Below are 23,089 nucleotides of genomic sequence, written 5' to 3'. Positions count from 1 at the left end.
TGCCTGGGTGTGACAGTTCAGAACAATTATAATCACCCCAAAAGTCCGCAAAAGGCACCCAAGGCATGTCTTTTTCAGCACATCGATTACCCTTTTTGTTAAAAGATGTAAATCTAACGACTATGTGTTGCAAAGGTTAGGATTTTTTTAGGGTTTAAAATGTATGTCTGTTGTTTCCTGCTGTGTTTCCCTACTATTTTATAGTTACTTTAACAAAGCACAGTCAATGGATACACCATGAAATTCACTGCACATTGTTCTTCCATTTCTTTCCCAGTTACAGGGTTTGGGTTTTCTGGGGAGTTTTTTCTCACCTGCTTTGAGGATTAAGTCAGGTGTGCAATCCTGTTTTGTTTCTTGTAAACTTGTGGGCATGTAAAGCTCCTTTAGACTGTAAACACTGATATTGGGCTTTAAATAATCTTGAAATAAACCTGAACATTGTGCCAAAATGTTGGTCAGAATTGATCAGTATGATGGAAATTGATGTTGAACTAGAGTCCGGGACATCATGTTTAGTCTGTCCCTCTTGTCCTGCTTGTCTTATGTTTATGCTGATCTATTCCTCTCCCTCTGATCTCTTTCTAACCCTAACCCTTTTTCCCTCTCTGCGTCTCTGCAGTGTCCCAGTAAAATCACCAACCAGCCTGGCAGAGAGTTCGGCAGCACCAAGGACTTCCCCGACTCGGTGCTGCAGTTCGCCCGCAGCCACCCGCTGATGTGGCGGCCGGTGCACCCGGCGTTGCGGCAGCCGGTGCTGGTCAAGGCCAATATCCCCTACCGGCTGAAGCAAATCGTGGTGGACCGGGTCGAGGCAGAGGACGGGCAGTATGACGTCATGTTCATCGGCACAGGTGAGATACGGCTGCTGAACTTTACAAACATAGGCGGTTCTAGGGGGTGGCAGGGGGTGGCAGCTGCCCCCCCTAGAAAAATGCCTTGCCACCCTAGTTGCCACCCCAATTTCAGACAGTTTATTTATTTATTTTTGAATTGTGGCTGTTCGGAAACTCTCTGTTACGAGACTCAAATGTCCGAGTGCAAGTAAATTCAGCAAAAGATGACACTCCTACTATTTAAGGGGTTGATAAATGAATAAATAAATAAATCAAAATATATATTTCTAATGCCACCTTTTGGTTTTCTATTCAATACTTTACTCGTGTACCACAATAATGGAATGTTTTTGAGTTAAAATATCCTCATTTGGGGATTTTCCAAGCAAATATTGATATATGGGATCGTTTGGTATTAAATTAGCATATATATTTCTGCCACCCCTTAAAATCTCCATGCCACCCTCTTGCCACCCCATGAATATTTGTCTAGATCCGCCCCTGTTTACAAATATCTGGTATTTATTACAGAAACCGGTATTTTCTCTCAAAGAGTTAAAAAATTCTCTTGGTTTTGACGTAAACTAAGATTTTATTGATCCTCACTGGAAAAATGAGTCAATGTAGGAGAAAAAGACTTGGAAAAGATGCATGGAAACAAAAAGGAAAATATAATATAAGAGCAAACGTGCTGGAAATGAGAAAATAAGCAACAAATACAGTAAAATAGAATATTAACAATTGTATGATTATATAAACTAATAATAAACTAATAATTCCAGCACATAGAGATAGCCTGTATATACAAGTGTAATTATAGTCTTGAAATGTTTTCAACCCACCGGTCAGTTTGTATTTCTCCTCAACCGGGACGTTTCGAAGGTTTGGCCAGAAAAGCTTCATCGTGATTGGTTAGTTCTCATCCTTAACCTTTGAACCTTTGTCTCTTCCTGTGTACCTGTCCCAGATGTCGGCACGGTGCTGAAGGTCATTTCTCTGCACAGCGGCAACAGCCTGGAGATGGAGGAGATCACGCTGGAGGAGCTACAAGTCTTTAAGGTAGGTTTTACTCCATCACGTCTATCTCTGTGTGTGTGTGTGTGTGTGTGTGTGTGTGTGTGTGTGTGTCCTCTTCCTCCACAAGCTCAGTCTGTCTAATTTCATTATCTTACTCAAATTGTCTTTATAATCCACTAATAAGCACCAACTTAGATGTCCTGAAAGTAAAGCCGAGTCTTAATAGTTTTGCAATTTTTATTATTTTTCTTAAAGTTTCTGTGATTTTCTTCATGTTCCATCGTAACAATCCTCTATTTAAGTTCTGTCTCCATCATATCTTCATTGACTTTTCCTATTTGAATCCTTTCACACAGTATGTCAAATATATTTCTTTGTCACTGCAGGTTCCAACTCCAATTACATCGATGGACATATCAGTCAAAAGGGTGAGATAACACTCTCCTCTCCTGATTTCATTCGTTGAACTTACTTGTTTTATCCGACTATCTTCTTTATTTGTTAGCATTATTATTTCCATCATATAATCTATAACAGGCCTTCCTCACTCTGTCCTCCTCCCTGTAGCAAGCCCTGTACGTGGGCTCTCCGGCAGGTGTGGCCCAGGTGAAGCTGCACCGCTGTGAGACCTACGGGAAGGCGTGTGCAGAGTGCTGCCTGGCCAGAGACCCGTACTGCGCCTGGGACGGCTCGTCCTGCGCCCGCTACCTGCCCAACAGCAAGCGACGCTACCGCAGGCAGGACATCCGGCACGGGAACCCTGTGCTGCAGTGTGTGGACCAGAACCTGAGCGGTGAGTCGGTGCAGCCGGCAGCCATTTGTCCTGCCTCTTTCTTTCCTTTGGCTCTGTTTTGCCTTTCCAGTCGACGGAGCCAGCTTTTGCAGCCCTGTATCACATTCACACACATTCACACACACTCACACATGTTCAGGCTCTTGTTGCTTCATGTTGCCAACTCTTACAAAGCAAAAAAAAAAAAAAAAAAATTCATCTTCAAAAAAAAAAAAGCCTACAAAGCATATCCTGCATTCAGTTTTACAAAATAAATGATATCTTCCCTTGCAATAAAAGAAAAAAAATCTTTGCTTTGTAAAGTGTATTCTAAAAGTTGTGTTGTCAGTGACCAAAAAAACCTTATTTTCCTGTGGATTGGAGGCCAACATAGGAAAAAAAAAGTTGCATTTTTCAAAGTAAATGAGTAAATAAATGAATTAATAAATGTGCATTGTGTGGATGTAGACTCAGTGGAGCCAGGTGATGAAGTTTAGGAACCTAATATGCTAACAAATGTGTGAATAAATTAGGCCAGAAAGTGGAAGTCACATAACTTTAGTGCCTTTCATCAAAAAACAAAAAAAAAGGAAAAGGAAAAGTAGTTTTTAGACAGTTAACCTTCATGCATTCTCTACCAGTGATTGGGTTTGGTCTCAAGGTCATTTTACTTTCTGAACATGGGAAGCAAAATCCGCTGCCAGGTACAGTGTGTGTGGGGGAAAATGAGTTTCAGGACGTCTTCCCATGTCTGGACCAGGACGAGCTGCTGTCCTCGGCCTGTAAACTGTTTATGTGCAGAGAGGAAGACGGCCGGAGAGGCTTCAGGCGTCTGTGTGTGACTGTGTACACACCTGATGTGCTCAGGAAGCTGTTCTCAGACACAACACAGCCTGTGCTTGAATCAGGAAGAAGATTTGTGTGTGTGTGTGTGTGTGTGTGTGTGTGTGTGTGTGTGTGTGTGTGTGTGTGTGTGTAAGTGTCAGTGGATGTATGTGTGAGACGTCTGGTCTGTCAGTGTATTCCAAGCTGTGTGTGAAACATGTTGTATGTGGGTGACGATACAAATGTGAGTTCCTCTGAAAGTCGTGTGTGTGTGTGTGTGTGTGTGTGTGTATTTGTGTGTGTGTGTGTGTGTGTGTTTACACTACATACACAGAGCATCATGTAGATGAACTGTAAGAGCAGCTCTCACCGTGCTCATTTCTCAAAAGCGCAATTCCTCAGTATTTTCTTAGTAATGGTCTTATTTTTTACAAATTTCTTTAATTTTCCTACTTAATAATTAATCACAAATTAATTATGGATAATAAACTGAATACTTGTCAGTATCAATGCTACACATCCATCATGTTGCATCACTAAATTCATCCAGGTTATGATTTATTAAAATAAGCGAGAAAATAAATAAATTTATGACTCTAAATAATTGCCAGCTTATTTTCAGTAAACATGAGACAGATTCTCCTGGCTTAACACCAAAAAAAAAAAAAAAAAAAAAAAAAGACAATAAATGTTACTGTAATGTGTTCGGAAAGCTATGAAGACTTGAACTATAATCTAACTGACCTACTTGTTTAAATGTGTGAAATTAGAGAAGAGGGTAGTGATTTTAAGATTTTGAGACAGGCAAATGATTGTCTTGTAGTCAAGAAAAAAAAGAAAGAAAGACGAGAACATTTTTATTCCCTGGGGAAGAAAGTTAAGAAAATGTTTAAGAAGAAGAGAAAAATGATACAGGAGAAGATTTTTTTCTTCCTTTTCAGAGGGTTTCGTAAATCTCTATTTATTTATGGCACGCTCTCTTTCACACTGGCACACACGCACACACACACACACACACACACACACACACACAGATAGACGTACACTCAACTGTAAATACACAAGAAAAGCTTCTTTGAAAAGATGACGTTTTGTGAAATGCTGGAATTTGGGCCGTATTTACGGAGAACAGCCGATGAACCTGAACAACTGTGAGAGGAGGCAGACAGATAGGAAGACGGAGAGAGAGTGTGACGGAGAGAGAGAGAGAGAGAGAGAGAGAGAGAGAGAGAGAGAGAGAGAGACTTAAACATGCACAGGACTCTGTCGATATGAGAAAGGAACCGAAAGACACAAAAGAGAAGCAAGAGAGAGAGGGAGGAAAGACAGAAACAGTAAAAAGAAAAATGAGTTTGTAGAGAGGCAATCGTGTGTGTGTGTGTGTGTGTGTGTTGGGTGTTAGGGGTGAATGACAGTGCGGCGCTGAGGTGATGAAAGGTTTATCTCTCAAAGCCTCTGCGTGACCCAGAGCGCCGTGAGGCGTCTTCACGTCGAGGTGTCGACTCTCAGCCAAAAAAACCTCCAGAGAAAAAGCTTTTCTTTACTTTCCGCGTCACATCAGTGATGTTTGGTATGAAGCACCTGCAGATCAGAGCTGTCAGAGGGAGAGAAAGGAAAGTCCAAATTCAGATATCTGCCGTTTTGTCAGCAGTGGCACCAACTCCGGCATGAAAATGGAGCAGAAATTAAGTTGGAGGCTATTTCAACACCTGTGTCTGGAAAAAAAAAAAAAAAAAAAAAACTAAAACGTGAGGGAGAGATCATCTGTATTTTTGAGGCAGGAATTTCAGATTTTAAGATATAAGATTGTTTTATTGTCAAGAAGTTAAGTTTGGAACAATCAGTGTCACATGCACAGATATGAAAACAGGATTTAAAAAAATAATAAATGGATAAAGAGTATTTTGCAATGAAATACTTTAATACATTTTGCCTTTTTACTGACTGTTTTTTTTTCCACATTTCAGGAGGAAAGGGATAGTTCTACATTACTGCATGTGTTTATTTAATGGATTTCTAAAAGTGCTGAATCAGTCCAACTCAAATTGAGGTTTACGAGCTCAAAACAAATTAAATTGAGTGTATCAAACCGACTCTTGCTTAAGCCAAGAGCTCGGCGCTCCTCGGCGTACGGCTCATGTTTGCACGATCCCCGATGAGTCAATCAGCCGTTTCAAATTAAGACCTCAACGCTGGCAGGACCCGTGCTGCGCTCCATCAGCCGATCCACGCGAGACTCTTTACAAACAACAGCTCAGGAGCAGTGTAATAATCAAGGCTCTTCTTTTCCTCTTTTTTCTCCCTCTCTCTCTCTCTCTCTCGCCCTCTGACGTTTCACAGTGGAAGAGCTGGACGTGACGGAGGACAGGGTGGTGTACGGGACGGAGAACAACAGCACCTTCCTGGAGTGTGTTCCTCGCTCCCCGCAGGCGACCGTCACCTGGCTCGTCCAGCGCGACGACCGCAAGGAAGAGGTACGACGGAGGGAAGACGGAGGGGAGACGGAGGGAGGACGGAGGGGACCCACCGAGCAAAAAGTGTCCAGAAAATGTTAAAAAGACGTCTTTTCTGTACCTCCAGAAGACGTCTTCAGAGGGGCCAGAATGAAAGTTTTTAATACGTCTTTTCTGTACATTGTTATGACGTCATCTCTGAACCTTCAGTAGACGTTGTAAAGTTTCTGAAAAAATTTCTTAAAATATGCTTGCCACCCTCGTGACCGCGTGGACATACGCTTACCTGCCAGCCCCATGCTGTTGGTAAGTTGTGTAGGGTTGTTGTCGTTGTTTAGGCAGGTAATCAATCAATCAATCAATCAATCAATCAACTTTATTTATAGAGCACGTTTCATGCCAAAGGATCAGCCCAAAGTGCTTTACACTGTTAAAAACACATACAATCAATAAAAACAATGCAACACATAAAAACAATACAACAAACAATAGACACAAGATATATCCCCCCTCTTCTCCCACACATAAGTAGACACACACACACACACACACACGCACACACACAAATTTAAAAACACTAAGGAATTAAAAAACACTGAGGAAACGCTATCCTACACTCGCCACTTCGAAGTGAGGAAACACTAGAGAGAAGATAATCCATATTAAAAATTAAAATTCAGTAAATATCAATAAAAATAAATGAATAAAAGTAAATAAAATAAATACAATTCAGTTGAAGGCAAGACTAAAATGGTAAAATAATCAAATAAATAAAGGTCAGCGTATGTCCACGCAGTCACGAGGGTGGCACACTGCAAAAAGTCAAATCTTACCAAGATTATTTGTCTTATTTCAAGTCAAAAATGTCTTATTACTAGTCAAAATATCTCATTACAAGACATGATCAGCTCAGAAATTACTTGTTTTTGAGACAATTTTCACCTATTTCAAGTGAAAATTTACTTGAAACAAATTAAAATTAGCTTGAAACAAGAAACAAATTCTGCCAATGGAACAAGCAAATTTTTACTTGTTCACTTGTGTCACAAGTAAAAGTGTTTCAAGCTAATTTTAACTTGTTTCAAGTAAATTTTCACTTGAAACAAGTGAAAATTGTCTAAAGACAAGTTATTTCTGAGCTGATCATGTCTTATTTTAAGTGTAATGAGATATTTTGACTAGAAATAAGACATTTTGACTTGAAATAAGACAAATAATCATGGTTAGATTTTGACTTTTTACAGTGCAAGCATATTTTAAAACATTTTTTCAGAAACTTTACAACGTCTACTGAAGGTTCAGAGATGACGTCATAACAATGTACAGGAAAGACGTATTAAAAGCTTTCATTCTGGCCCCTCTGAAGACGTCTTCTGGAGGTACAGAAAAGACGTCTTTCTGGACACTTTTTTGCTTCGTGGGGAGGTTTTTGGGAGACGATGAGCGAAGGGAGGAGCGATAACCGCGGCCTGCAGTAGCCCCGAGCGTCTGGACGTAAATTTGGCGTGCGGCTGACACATTCGACAGCCGTTTGACATGTGGTTGAAATTACCCCGTCGTATTTCAAAGCTGAAGGCGCGGCGCTGTTTCCTCTTTGGCGAAGCGGTGGATTCCAAAGCAAACCCCGAACACACGCCCACTTAACGCCGGAGTGTCACTCATTTTCTGCCGGCTACTGTCACCGACACGCAGCTCCTCATCCATTTGAGGTTAGATGCGTCTCTCTAAGCTTAAGCGAGTGCCTCAGTCAGCCGTGTAAGTATTAAGGCATTACCACCCCTCTCCGTTTCCCTGCAAATAAACATTTGGCCACCATTCTAGCGGACAAGACTGCCATGTTTGTATTGGCACCGAAAGACAGCGAGAGAAATAGGATGATGGACTTAAAGAGAGAGAGAGAGAGAGAGGAGGTTTGGAAGAGGAAAAAAAATGAAATGCACAGGGAGGGATTCAGGATGGAGGTAGGTAAGGAAGGAAAAGGGGAGAGAGAGAGAGGGAGATAAAAGGGAGGCAGAGAAAGAGAGAGTCAAAAGAAAACACCGACTGGATTTCATGCTACATTTTTCACGTAGCCTCCCAAGCTGAGAAAACAGCCCAAACACTCGGCTTTGCCTCCGCTCTCCGTCGCCTCCATCCTCCATCCTCCCTCTCTCGCCTCTCGTGCGATCCAGCCCACGTGCCCTTTGCCCAGATTTCCCCTTGTTTTTCTTCGATTCGTTCTTCGCTCCCCTCTGGCCCAGTTTTTCTCAAACTCATTTATTCGTAGCTTTAGCTTTTTCTCAGCGATGGAGGGCAATCAAAAGTGTTTATTTTTTTTCTCTTTCGTAAGATTTACAGAATAATGCAGATTTACAGAGTCGGGGCTATGCGAAGAAGTGAATGTTGTGGTGGGATTCGATTCAAATATGCGGTTGTAGAATGAGAATTGGATGTCGGTGCTTTAAAGCTGCACTTATGATGCATCCATCTTTATTCCTGCTGCCTTCTGCTTAGCTCTGGTCCAGTGCATCGGCTATATCCTGTTAGCCTGGCCTTCATTTTACTCTTTGCACGTTGGGCATGATCCATGTAAGAGGTTTGCTGCCAAAGGATCCTGAATATCTAAGCCACCAGATCTGATTTTAAGATTTAATTTCTAGTTTTTAACCCCTTCAGACGCTGCGTCCATTGGAATGGACATGACATATTTCTGTCTCTAAACCAATAAACACTGGGTAATTGAATGATGTCAGTAATGCTGATTACTGGTCAGATCCTGATTATCCAATCATAATCATGTTATGACTTTGAGCACGCTCTGAGAGAGTGACAGACATCGGACAAGACGAGCATGGCTGAGCGACTGCAGAGAGGGAGGAGTCAGGGCCCATTTTCAATCAAAAATATAAATGTATGTTCATGATGGCCAAACACATTTTATGTCAGCATAATTGTAACGGTTACAAGTGATAATATTTTAAGTAATTTTGAACATACATCATATGGTTAATTTACAGGATTTTTTCAAAGTCTGATGTCCATTGCAATGGACATGAAAAACATGAGTTAGCAAAAATGTGTTTTTTCCACTTTGTTTTTATGTTGGAGAGGAGGCAGAATCAGTTAAAAAAAAAAGTTTTTGCCCAGCAGAAAAAATGCGGGTCTGAAGGGGTTAAATCAGCGAATGGCCTGGCACTAGATTGAATGATTGACTGAGATTTGGTGCCAAATTAGTTAAGGTAAATAATGCATTTTCTTGTACTGTCCTCTCTCAGTCAGCCTCTGTTATAATGCAGCAGAAACACACTCTCGCCCTCCACCCTCTGTAGGTGAAGCTGGATGATCGGGTGATGCGCACAGAGCAGGGCCTCCTGTTTCGTCGCCTCTTCCGTCAAGACGAAGGCGTGTACATCTGCCGCTCCCGAGAGCACGGCTTCACGCAGACCCTGGCCCGCCTCACGCTCGACGTCCTCCAGGGGGAGACACTCGGCGAGCTGCTGGCGCGCGATGACGCCGGTCTGTCCGACTCGTTCAAGGAGCGTTCAGCGGGGAGCTACCGGGCCTGGCTGCCCTGCAGCGCCTACAGCCGCGGTGGGTCGGCGGGCCAGTCCCGGTCATGGTTCAAGGATATCATGCAGCTGATCGGGCCGTCCAACCTGCCGCACGTGGAGGAGTACTGCGAGAGGATGTGGTGCAACGACAAGCTGAGGAGGAAACACAAGAGCATGCTGGAGAAATACCGCCAGGCGCGGGAGAGCGCCGCGAGGGCTCGCAGCAAGAGCTCCGGGGAACGCAACAGGACGCCGCGGGACCTCAGCCAGTGGGAGGAGTAACACGGAGAGAGAGGGGAGGGGATAAAAAAAAAAGAAGAAGAAGGGATAAAGATGACAGTATAGGACGAGATGAATGAGACAAAGGAAAGGTCATGTCCAGCATTAACTCCTTAGACTTTGAAACTCGGGCTTTTGGATTTGCAAGAATTTGGTAAAAGTGAACAATAATTGTTTTTTTTTTTTTGTTTTTTTTAACCTGTCATTAAGCTTAATGGAGTTTTCATCCCAGCTAATCTGCTCCTTCACTGGATTCTGTAAAATCACCGTCTGTGGTTATCGGACAGGTGCAAGGGGTTGTTTCCGGACGTGGCCCAGAAAGGACAAAAGGTTGTGGACTTTGTGGGAAAAAAAAAAAAAAAACGGCAGAAAAACAGACTGCTGTCGAGCTGAACGGACACAGATGGTTGTTGATACGATGATGATGATGATGATTGTGAAGACGAGACAGGGACTCAGAGACAGGGGGCAAACTCTCCTATTACACCTCAACGACGCTTTCAAACTCTTGGCGATTAAGGACCCTCTCTTCCTCTCACACCTTTTCCCTCACAGACTTTATCTGCTGCGTCTTTCATTCTGTGTGTCATTTTGTTTCACTTATCAACACAGGGCTTTCCTTTGGCGAGAAAAACTTGGCAAATATTTGAATAACCTCAAGATTTAGAAAGCATTCCCGTGGCTGGACATTACCAACAGAAGACCCCAATCCACTCCCATAATATGTGGAAATTTTGGACCCTTATTGGCTGTTTGATGAACAGTGTGGCCCATACTGCTGTGTAAATTGTCCTTTATGATATAAAGCTGCACTAGGCACGATCACTGCTTTTTGTTATATAAAAACTATCAGTGGAAATCTCAATTTGGGGCTGCAATAGGGAAGAGCGTCCCGTAGCCACTAATTGGAGTTCAGTAGATTTGCCCCTATTAAATTAATGCGACTTGTTTAATATTGAAACAGGTGGAAAATAGTCTTTACATATGCAAAGTTAAATCAAATTTAAGAGCAAATCACAAAACAGTCTTCTGATCACCCAAATCACTGATAATGATTGAATCTGCTGCAAAGAGATTTTTTTTTCCCAACATAATTCCCATTTTTCTAACCCCGCTGGTCTCTAACAACAAGAAATTTACATCTGATAGACATTCACTTACATGACAAAACTCCTCGGGGGTGAAGTAACTCCAATGTTTCCAAAAATCAAAAAGTTATCACCCTGTGCCACTTGGGGCTGCTAAAGTGCAGCTGTAACACATTTTGTTTATTTTCCCAACGACCAGCTTGTACAACAGACACGTTTTACACAGTACAGTCACTGGATTCATTTCCTTTTCACTCCATATTTCAGGGTCCATCGCTCTCGCCTTGAGGATTTGTTACAAAATGTCCGTGTTTTACTTCGGGTCAATGGCCTTTTTCTTTTCCAAGACAAAAGGGATGATATAACTGGCTTTATTTACAGAGCTGTAGTGAGTCAAATGAAGTGACATAGAAACCGGCTGTCACAGACACGCATACACAATCACTGAAGCATACAGATATGCACAGACACACGTATAGATACCTGCACTCCTGCACACACATGAACTAAAACGCCGCTCAGCCGTCACACTGAACACACGCTTGACCAGCTCAAACTGGAATCCACCATGAGACGACTGTTGATGGTTCAACAGATTAAAGGCACATTGTTTCACTTTTATTCTTCTGGGTTGTCTCCAAGTTTCCCAGCTAATGTTTGGGGTTAAGCCTTTCTTTCTTTCTTTTTTTTTTTTTTTTTTTTTTAACCTTTAGGAAGTTTCATTTTCCAGAAAGCTAAATATTGCGTTCACCATTGGAGGGAAATTACATAACCTGACTTTGATCAATGTCTGCAGCAACCTCCCCTCATAGTGTTTTTATTATCAGCAACTCAGCTCCTTTTCCCACAGTTTCCCTGCGTGCTGTAGTCCTCCGCTGACAACAGAGTGAACAATAGAAGGGGGTCAGCTGCCGTGGTCGACCGTTCTGCTCTATCTGCTTTGTAAACACTGGTTTTAAAACGGTTCATGGTTTGAATACAGGATTATCCACATCTGTATTGTCTCTAACTCTGTTGTTAAAATATAACTTTTACGGCGACTGAATCCTCAAAGGTTCTCCTTCTAAGGGTAACAGGCATACAGAGGATGCTGGAAGGGAAATGGGTGAGAGAACGAGGGACAATCAGGACAGAGAGGTGGAGGATAATTCAATAGAGAGTGGAAGGCGGGTTGAGAGTTTGGGATAATCGATTGGGGACACTGGCCTTGAATTGGGTGGAGTATGAGCATTGTGACTTGGGGTAAAACCTGGGTTTCTCCTCAAGTTGTGTTTTTTTTAATGGAGAAACGGTCAGGAAACACAGAATGGGCGAGGGAAAGTGGATGCCAAGTTCGTGTTTGTCCACGGAGAGAAAACGCGAGTGACGGGATCGAGATCTTTGGGATCTACAAGGTAAAGAATCGGACGGCGTTCATCGAAATTGTATTAACTGAATTTGTTTAGTGGAGTTTGTTTATATGAATAGAAACACCTTAGGGTGGAATAAGTCTAGAGTTCATCTTACGTGTATCGCATATGTAGGTAGAATTAACAGTAAAGGCTTTGCTGAATTTGTGACCCAACTGCAATCTCATCCGGCATCACACTGGTGTGCAAATGATGACGAACACATAAAACACAAGACAGACACCTGACAAAGACACAGGCACAGTCCAAGTGATGAATACAACTTTTTGGTTAAGGCTACCAGTTATTGTTAAGGACAGGCTTTGGCCATGGATAAGCAACAAAAACGTAAAAAAAAAAAAAAGGTTTCATTGAGTAGAAATGGTTGTGATTTGGAAATCGAACAACAATTATTAGAGCTGAAGATGTGTGTTTGCATCCATCCACCATCCCAACCTTTCCCTTATGCATTTGCATTTTAATACAACATGCTCATCATGCAAAAAAACAAAACAAAACAAAATTAAAGATCAGGCTGGTTAGCTCATGTGAAAGCTCCCTGTTTGGCCAAATATAAATGGAAGACGACATATCTAGTCCAGCATTCCCAAATGGTTAAAAATAGCCAGGAAGCAAACCTGACTCCATTGAACTCATTGACTCCTTGGAGAGCTTCACAGCATGTGAACTGCCTCTTAAGGGGGAAAAGAAAGAGGAGGAGGAGGGGTAAGGATGGGGAGAGGAGATCGCTGTGAAGAGGAAAAATAAAGGTGCTACAGCAAAAATGAAGGGATCTTGTGACTGCTTAAGGCACCTCACAGGAGATGACTGAGTGTCCAGTGAAATATTTTCCCACAGTCCATCAGTATGTAGTAAATACTTTAAAATGAGGCACATTTTTCACCCCTTTTTACAATGGGGCCAGCATATTTAAGCATATGTTTTACTCACGCATAGTTTATTTTCTTAGATTGAGGATAGTGAGAGTGATTATTGGAGTCCACTTCCAGTGTTTTCTTTAAAAATATTGCGTCTGATGTGGATCTAGACTGTGAGGGGGAGCGATAGGAGGACGGTGCGTATGAGACACACAGAGAGAGATTTGGCAGGAGAGAATATAGTTGTTAAACTTTGTTTATCTAGAATAGAGCTGACAGATTATTTTTCATCTAGCACTTACTGTTTTTGTGCCACATTAAGAAGTGTGTTTTTTCATTTTTTTCGAATTATCATGTATCTCACAAACTAAAAGTTTAAGAGCAGTTCCACCCTTTATATAGAGGCATTACAAAAGGCTGGTAAATCAGCCGTATACTTCATGTCTGACTTGATGGTGACCCAGACCACCACACCGCTCTCAGTGGGTTTTGATGATGGATCTTGGAGACGGCACCGCCACCAGCCTCCTCCTCCTTCCTAAAATACGACAGAATTGTGATGCCTTGTCATGCGGCTCTCGCAAACAGATCCATTCAGCGTCTTTTATTTTTTTATTTTTTTTATTTTTTTTTTTATTTGACCTGGATAGAATCTGCATTCAGGTGCCAAAACTTGAATCTGTGAGGGCAGGCGTGGACAACCTCGTCATGAAAAAAAAAACGACGTGCATTCCCCTCAAGAGACACTTTCACATCGTCAGAGTCATGTGGAGCTTGGGAAACTGAGCAGGAGAGGGTGTGATGATCTTACAAAATGCAGAGGCAATGTGTCTGTGAACAATATCAGTCTAACTGTAGCCCCAAAAGGTTTAACTGAGGAGGCGCTGCTGGAGCGGCTGCCACCGTGGATTGAAGTGGAGTTGAAGGTGCTGACCTTCTTAAGTTTGGCTGGCATGCTCCAAAACAGGGATTAAGTGTCATATGATCAACTCAAGATGCTAATCCAGGAGCTTCCAATCCCTCAGATGAGGACTCAGGTCCATCAGCCACAATCCCGCTTCCTCATCCCAAAGGTGTGTGCCACCCACAGCGTGCGGTGTGTTGAATCTTTAGGGTTAAGTGTTTCTAACTGGCTAGTTGTGGAGGCATGAGTTTATTAATAAGTTTATCACATTAGTAATGCAGATATTGTCCAAATTGGGACCTGGGCCTCTAGAGCTTCCCCCTCACAAAATCCCTTCCTGTAATGTGTTTTTGTATGAATTTGATCCATCTTGTTTTTCACTTAATCCAGGGCAGGATGTCCATGAAAAAAAAAATAGATACTCGACCTAAACAAAGACGCTATCCCTCACCAAATAAAAACATAGTAATATAAATTGTTTTGGCGTGGTGGGATCATTTTTTTTTTTCAGCTTCTGCCCCTGGAAATGGTCTCTATACGGCTGTACCTTTTGTAACTGGGGCTGTAACTTTATCTTGTTTGGAATATCATCTCAAAAATACAAAACATCCCAGTTTACAGCGACGATCTGAATAAAATTTCATAGCCACAACAAATCATGGCCCTTGCTTTGGCCGGGCGGAGTCTTGAGACCTAATAGTGCAGAGAGATGTACACACACAAATGCTTCTTTTGTAGCCGAGCGATGTCCTGGATTGTGTATAACTTTAAACGCGTAATTATGAGTTGCAGATAGAAAATGCGCAGTTTGCGATGCTATAAAATGTCGGTTAGTTTGTTCAAGTGCAAATGTAGTCGTTGCTGAGATCGCCAGTGTTTTGCATGCTCGCTGGAAACTCTCAAAGAAGAGCTGTTTGAATCATGTCGTCCTATCGCAGGAGAGGTTCAAGGCGAAGGGATTTGGAGCGCCTCGGTAATATAGACTTTCTGAAACTTCCTGCAAAACATCCACATGGATTTCGGTGCGGTACCACTGACAGAATGTTTGTAAAGAGTGTACACAGTGTTGCGTCTCACATTTAACCTTTCTCAGATGCAGCCCACCTTATGTACATAGTCGCGTTTAGTCAACTTTATTCAGCTTGAACTTATTTAAAAAAAGCTGACTAAAAACACAATCTAAATTTGCAGCAGTGGCCTGGAGTAATGTCCAAGTGTAATATATACATATACACACACACAGCGCCCCCATAACACTTGAGTGGATTTATTATTTTATACGGATTCAGTTTCCTCCTCGACAAAAAGATCAAATCAAACATTCATCAGTGCACCAGCTCCGTAAATTGTGACACGTCTTTGAAACCAGATTGGACTTTTAGTTACACACACATTTCTCAAAGGTAGAGCTGCTCTGGAGGAAGAAATAGGCTGACTGATTGCATTAAACCTGAATGGGCAGAGCAAAAGCACCATTAGCCAACCGCGAAATGTAAAATGTAAAATTGCAAATGCAATGATAATTGAGTGTGCCCAGGTTGCACAAATGCATCTGAGAAATGTTTGTATGGCTAAAAGTTAAATCTACATTTCCTAAAGGTTGTATTAAAGTCCTTTTTTCCCTTGTTGTATAGAGGTATCTATATTGTCCAGTGTGTTGCTTGGGATCCAAAATTGTCCACAGAACTGTTTCTGGTTGGTCGTGAAGAAGATTATATTTCAACAAGCCTCATTCCCAAGACTAAACATTTACTCAATATAGGTACCAGGCTGAGATGTTAAAGGACATTTAGATTAAAAAAATGAACACTAACGTTGGTGAACTTGCTTATTGTTCTGTAAAACTGTCGGTTGCGGGATCTCTCACAGGAGGAGCCTAATTTAAATGTATTTATGTTTTTATTTAAATATGTCTTTCCTCCATGCATGCTATGTACTTGTATGCTATTTAACAAGATTAAAGTTAATGTTGGGTTTTTTTTTTTTTTTTCTAACATAAAGGAGATTTCTGACTGTGTTTTTGAGAGTGTGAGTTAAGAAAGGAACCGGAGAGGGGGGGTGTCCTGTGTCGTGTTTTGGCAGGAGGAGACTAATGGCACCGGAGACGTAAACAGAGACAAACAGCGGTGCCCTGAAATAAGCCGCTTCTATAAACCATCCGCTTTCACTGCGCCGAAACCAAGACATGCTCTATTTCACGTCAAATCAACAACATGCACACTGAACACCTGCAGCAAGGCTTGAATGGAAACACACTTTTTCCAACGTCTACTTTCTTAGTTTCCAACTGTGTGTGAGTTTGTGTGTGTGTGTGTGTGTGTGTGCTTGTGCCTTTTTGTATGAACCCTCAAAACGTGTAGGTGCTCATGTTGTAGGTGTATAAGGGATAATCCACGATGAGGTGTGTGTGTGTGTGAAAGGATTAAGATTGTGGATTATGCGGCTTATGTGCACCACAGGCACTTGACGACAATCAAAAAATTATAGGAAGAGAAAAAATCATTTATGCTGTTTTTCCACCGGCACTTTTAGCCACGCTCATTCGAACCGCGTCGTGCTGATTTGCATTTCCAGTACTAGTTTAAGTCATTCACTGTGACTGGTCAGAGAGAAATTGAACTTGGAACCAGTAGTCTTGTATAAAGTATTTGAAAGCGATACTTGAGTAAAAGTACAAGTATTTCACCAGAAAATGACTTTGGTAGAAGTTAAAGTCACCTTTTAGAATATTACTTGAGTAAAAGTCTTAAAGTACCTGACATTTACTGTACTTAAATATCTAAAGTAATTTTCTGATATTTTCTGTACTTAAGTATTGGAAGTAAAAGTATTTAAACAAAGTCAGCGGTTAGAATTTTGATAATGAATTTATTGTGGCTTCCTTACAGTAAAAGCAACCCGGGTACAGGAGAAAAAAGCTTCAACTTTTTAACATTACCGTTAAACTTCTGTCACCATCAGCAGCTCTGTCTGTCTCTCAGCCTCCCTGTTTGGACAAACTGAACTTGGCAACTGGCAACAACTGTCATGAGAGCGAGTTATTATTTGAAATTATAAAACGGGTGCTTCCCATCCTTAAATGTGATTGGCTGAGCTGCGTTCCATGCCGTTGTAAAATCAGTGTAACCCACTGGCAGACCGCAGCACAAAATATCCCTGCGCCAGTGTAAACCTACATAGCGTTGCCTAGCAACCAACTACTCTGCGCTCCACTTACTCGTTTGGTTCCATTTGTTTCAAGACTTTTGTCAATAAAATGTCAGACTTTGTAGTGAATTTTGATTTGCTGGGTGGCCTGAGCCTGGATGAGTGGTTGGAGGAGGTGCTTGGTGTTAAAAGACGCTGAATTCACCACCAGCAACAGTGTTTTCGCCAGTGTGGTAAAGAAACTCCGCCGAGAAGGACGTGACAAATCTTCCCACCACCAAGCCATAACCGAGGCAGACTGCCAGAAGATGAAGCACTTTCAGGCACGAAGCTCAAACACACCTTGGGGGCTTGACTGTAAAGTCTGGTTTGACGTGCAGCTTCATATGGGACGCAGGGCGAATGAGGGCAACCGCAAATTAAAGCCCGACTCCTTCAGCATTCGCCACGAAGAAAATGGCCTAAAATATGTCACCCTGAATGCACAAAAAATCACAAAGTTGCTGCCGAAAAAACACAGAAAGCCTGCGGGGATTCATATATGAGCAGACGGGTAACCCACTGTGTCCGGTGGCGGAGCTTCTTCTTCGCACTTGGCGGCCGCGGTTGAAACGATAACAAACAGGAATTACGTCACCAACTCAACTTTTATTTTGTAGTAACGAGTAACGAAGATAGTTAAGAGAAATGTATCGGAGTAAAAGTACACATTTTATTTCGGAAATGTAGTGGAGTAAAAGTAAAAGTTGTCAGAAATATAAATAACGAAGTAAAGTACAGATATGTGAAAATTCTACTTAAGTACAGTAACGAAGTATTTGTACTTCGTTACATTACAACACTGGCAACCAGGAAGACCCTACAACAACACTCGTGAAAGTTGATAATCTAACCATGTGAATAATATTGTTTACGTGAAGCAGCCAGTTCAAGATGGCCTTGTTGATTTTTTTGAACATAAAACTTGAGGAGGGAAAAACACCCGAACCCTCACCTGGTCACCTGCGTGGCTTCGCTGTTACAGACACACCTTCAAGCAGGCAGCCCTGTTGTCATGGAAATGCAAATTCCACCCATGCTGGCCTGATGTGTATACAAAAATGTTAGGTAAAAAAAAAAAAAAAAAAGACTGAAAATTGATTGATTGAGCATTTTTATTTTAACAGAAGAGTAAAGAGTTTATGAGAAACATAAAAAGTGCATATTCGAAAAGGAGTGAGAAGAAGTAAAACTTATCTACTGGCACCCCTTTTCACAGTTATTTAGTTAATGCACACCTGCATACACATAGCATATGTACACTTTTTTTTTTTTTTGGTATGCATCTTTATACACATAATAATAATAATACCCCTCCCACACACACACACACACACACACACTCACGCAAAAGCACGAAAAACAAAGAAAATGAAAGAAAACATAGTGGAAAAATACATATACATGTAGTAATATGAGCAAAACCCAGAAAAAATACAAAAATATAAATAACATTATTCATTAACCTCATATCTCATGAACCCAACAGAGATGCTACCATCTGATTGGCTAACATTATTCGGTGTGAGCCACGACATTGTAGACGTGGATTTGCCAAAACGGATTAAATTTGAGATATCTTCATATAATAATAGCTCAGTGTTGGTGTTATGCTGCGTTCCAGCGGGGAATTGTACCTGTGAATCACGACTTCAAAGTCACGAGTCACGACTTAAAACCGTTCCAGGCATAACCGACAAACATTCTTGTTACAACCGGCAATGGTGGAACGTGCTGTGGGCGTGCTCATGTTATTTAATTTCATACACTTAACAGGTAATGATATATGTAGTATTAATTACAACATAAACGTAAAAAAGTACTTTTTATCCCTACCCAGTACAATATTTCTCACTGTTGGCTACTTGAAGAACAACCGTCTCCTGTTTGGCTATAGCCCCGCCCACTTTTAACCGGTAAATCACCAGTTACAGGTGTCCTGGAGCGCAGCAATAATGTTATGCCAGATTTCATAGCTGGAAAATAATCCCAACAGCCATGGGCAGAGCCTGGCAGCTAACGGCTAATATAGGCTCATGTAGTTAGCTTAACACCTGTGTTTCACTTTGTTGCCATGGTTACCTAGGTTGTTTTCAGACCTTAACAGCACAGTTAATTGAGCCGTGCGCATGTGTGTTTTTGAACCAAATCCAACAAATCAGAGAGGAGTAGTCACCCAGACAGTGGTATATGTGTGTTTGTATGCCTGCATGTGTGTGTGTGTGTGTGTGTGTGTGCGTGTGTGTGTGTCTGGCCGTGTAATTTGGCTGTAACATCTGTGGAAATGCACGGAAACAATGGCTGCTTGTGGCTGCAGCAAACACACACCGACTCATAAAACCCAAACCTACTACCAGACCCACTAAACGACTTCACACCTTGCAAATGACTGCAACCACATAAACACACACACACACACACACACACACACACACACACACGGAATGGATACACACTCATTATTGCACAAACACTAACAAATGCAAATGCACGCTTAAATGCGCAGACAGACAGACGCAAGGTTACACAAAAACTTCCACCCAATCACACATGTACACACACACACACACACACACACACACACACACACATACACACACACACTCCCCTGTATAAAAGGCATTACACAGTGTTTATTCTGTGCACAGTTCACTGTGGCTCGAGTCTGCAGAAAATAATTATAACATCAACTAGAGGCTCATGGGACCCAAATCCACATAAATGTCCCTGTTAGTCATGCAAGACAAACACTGAAACACGCGTCATGCATACACACACACACACACACACACACACACCCACACACGCACGGATGCACTGATGCACGCACACACACACCTAATCCTAACTCTAAAATATTAATCTCCGTCATGATTTTGCCTGTTTGAATCCTCTGTCTTTAAACAAAATGAAACATTCTGCCAACGAGCGGTTTCACCTGTTTTAGTGACTTTGCTAGAAAAAAGTGTTCATTTTATTTAAATTTTTGAAATTAGAATTATGATTTTCATTGTAAATAACTGAAATGATGTGATCCAACTGGCAGTGTTTTTTTACTTTTTTACAGCAAAAAAAAAAAAAAAAAAAAAGAAATTTTATTTAAGACTCAGTACTAAATTAAATTACCTGTTATGGATGGATACTTTTTAACTGCACATGCACACACGTACACACACACACACATATACATACATATACACACACATACTTGCACGCACAGTGTGCATGTGCAAACACTCACTTACAGATGGAATTCATCCCTTATAAGCCTCCATGTTAGCCACGCAGTAAGGGATGATGGGAAATCCAGCTGCCGGTGCGATATCACTCGCTCAGATTTTTCACACTGACCCAAAACGAAACCAACTGACGTGAAGTGAGGAGTGAACTGATCTCAAGTCAGCTGGGTTTCCTAATCTAAACTAACTGAATTAAACTTCACTGAACTGAACTTAAAGCTGCAGTGTCAAAATGTCTAAGGGATCGGTTTCATTTAGGACCATTTAGACTGGCCAAGACCACAAACACACTTTTTTTGTCCATTCAGTCTAAATGGTCCTTGTTTCATGATTTCACTAAACTGAACCAACAAATGAACTGACATAAACAACTGAACTCAAGTCAAACTGAGATGATATGAACTGAGAAATGAACTGGGCTAATTAAAACTTAGCTGGGCTTGACTAAACTGAACTGAACTGAGCTGAACCAGACTAAACTAAACTAAACTAAACTAAACTAAACTAAACTAAACAGAGAAGTAAACAGAACTAACTCATGAATGTCAGAACCCGTCAGCTATCGCCTCATGATGATGATTTTCCGGCCATTTTTCCATCTTTCCTTCAGGTGTAGCTGCTGGCTGCTCGCTTCTGCTTCCGTTGTGCATTTCCATTTCTTTTATCTACATGAATCGAACGTCTCTCCACTCAATACACAACCATCAATACTTTTTGCTGTTGTTTTGGGTCCAGACAACATTTTGGCCACACAGACTGTCTACCTGCAGAAAACCACTCAGCCTACAAACCGAAACCAGAGTGCATCTAATACCAAAATCTTGTTCCTTATTGTCGATACTGAATTTCTTTATAGAGGTTCCTAACTCATTTCCTCTCATATTAGCAGCCTCACATTGTACCCATGATGCCACAGTGCGTTCCTTTGTGGTGGTTTCACACCGAAGCAGCCGGCATCTGTTCGTGTGCTCAGCAGCTCCGCACTGAACTGAACTAAAGCAGAAAGACCCTTGACTTCTACTGTAATGGCTGGTGTGGGCCAGTGATATTGTGTGTGTGTGTGTGTGTGTATGTGTGTGTGTGTGTGTGTGTGTGTGTGTGTGTACATGCTGCAGTCACACCTCATTAGGCACCAGCGGGCCTCTGCTTAAACAGGTGTCAGGGGGTTTGCTGCTCTTTCTTTCTACTGCTCAAATTTTCTTCTTTCTTTCGTTCTTTCTTTCTTTCTTTCTTTCTGCCACTCTCCATCTTTTTCGTTCCTCCCATTTTTCTCTCACTAGCTCTCTCTAAAATGACTTTTATCCACCTTTCATTATTTTATTTCCACGCTGCATCATTGTTTTATCGCCACACCTCTAATTGATATTTTACAGCAATTCCTCCATGCAGTTGTATAAACAGTAAGGACAAAGATCTTCCAAAAAAAAAAAAAAAAAAAAAAAAAAGTTTCTGAGAAATCTCATAGGCAGCTGGCAGGCGCAAAATGCACAAGTGCTCTGTAAAACATTTTATATAGACAAGTGCTCACAAACATGCATTTACATTGCAGAAAAAAAACACATACACACACACAGAGGGCAGCATGCACAACCACAGTAACATTAAAAAGTCCCTTTACACACACACATAATAGCTTGTTACGGAGTTAGAGACAAACACGCCCTACAGTTGTTTGCATTGCTGTTGCTAAGCGTTTGGTCGCCTTTGCTGGAGTTTTAAGAGTCCGCTGACCTCAGCATAAACTTTACTTCAGACGAGTAAACTTCAGACGACGGCTTTAGGTGATCATAAGGCTGTAATTAATTTGGAAAACCTGGGACCACAGGTCTGCGCAAGGATGGGAAGAAAATCTCATCTCCAGCCGCATTTCCACATAAAGCGCCCAGAACCTTCAGTCCCAGGAACTACTTTTCAAAGAGCCCAACGCTTCCTTCAGCCTTTTTCTGCGTTTCCGCAAATGTTAGGCAAATTAGTCTGCTGACGTTTCAGGGTAAATGGCTAAACACACTGCCGCCTGCAGCTCAGTATTCCCTGAAAAACATGCTGAAAAAAAAGTTAGGTTTTGTGTTAGGTGTTGTGCTAACAATGACCAAAGAACAAACTGGTGTGCGGCTGCAGGGAAGTGGTGGTTGAAATAAAACGCTGCAAGTACTCGACCAACTGGAAATGTTCGGCGCTGCGAGCCCAACCAAACAAAGTTCCTTCACTTTTGGAAGGTACTTTCCCCCGAGCAGGGACTTTTTGGGGGGTAAAATAATGCCCCTGGAACTTAATTCAGACCCTGGTCCCTGTGGTGGAAACACACTCAGTTCCTCAAAAGGTGCCCAGTCTCAAGGGAAAGTTCCTGCAGTGGAAACACCTTCAGTTCCTCAAAAGGTTCCCAGTCCCGAGGGAAGGTTCCTGCGGTGGAATCGTAGATTTAGACTTAAGTTTTTACTGTCATGCCATTCCAGCTAACTGTGAAACTTCTCCATGGGTCTGCTTAATCAACAATTTCATATTCTGAAGTTCATGTCAGAGCCCAGATTCAAAGGTTCAAAGGGGAAACAAACTCCTGCTTTTTTCTTCTACTCATAAACAGTAGCTTGCTATCCTCTGGCTATTTTCTGTTATACAGTCAATCGTCAGATCTTTTGAGAAAAAAGGCAACATGTCCTCTTGTCCTCTTCAAACCTTTGCCTCCCATAGTAGGAC

General features: G+C 41.7%; 1 protein-coding gene across 1 annotated transcript in view; it reads left to right on the top strand.

Moving 5' to 3' along the window:
- The window catches only part of sema3bl (sema domain, immunoglobulin domain (Ig), short basic domain, secreted, (semaphorin) 3bl), a gene marked incomplete at its 5' end in the record, with an annotated part of 65,597 nt that extends 55,843 nt beyond the window's left edge, over window positions 1-9,754 (top strand). Inside the window, 6 exons of the mRNA XM_030056334.1 lie at window positions 623-854; window positions 1,804-1,895; window positions 2,240-2,281; window positions 2,421-2,646; window positions 5,791-5,924; window positions 9,212-9,754. Of these exons, the coding sequence (XP_029912194.1) occupies window positions 623-854; window positions 1,804-1,895; window positions 2,240-2,281; window positions 2,421-2,646; window positions 5,791-5,924; window positions 9,212-9,715 (1,230 nt within the window). The remainder of the gene's footprint in view (window positions 1-622; window positions 855-1,803; window positions 1,896-2,239; window positions 2,282-2,420; window positions 2,647-5,790; window positions 5,925-9,211) is intronic.
- Between the last annotated feature and the right edge of the window lie 13,335 nt (window positions 9,755-23,089).

The sequence above is a fragment of the Myripristis murdjan genome, chromosome 7 (assembly GCF_902150065.1).
Source record: "Myripristis murdjan chromosome 7, fMyrMur1.1, whole genome shotgun sequence".
In the NCBI taxonomy this organism is placed as follows: Eukaryota; Metazoa; Chordata; class Actinopteri; order Holocentriformes; family Holocentridae; genus Myripristis; species Myripristis murdjan.
Note: the sequence above shows the minus strand (reverse complement) of the source record. Positions and strands in the feature narration are given on the sequence as shown.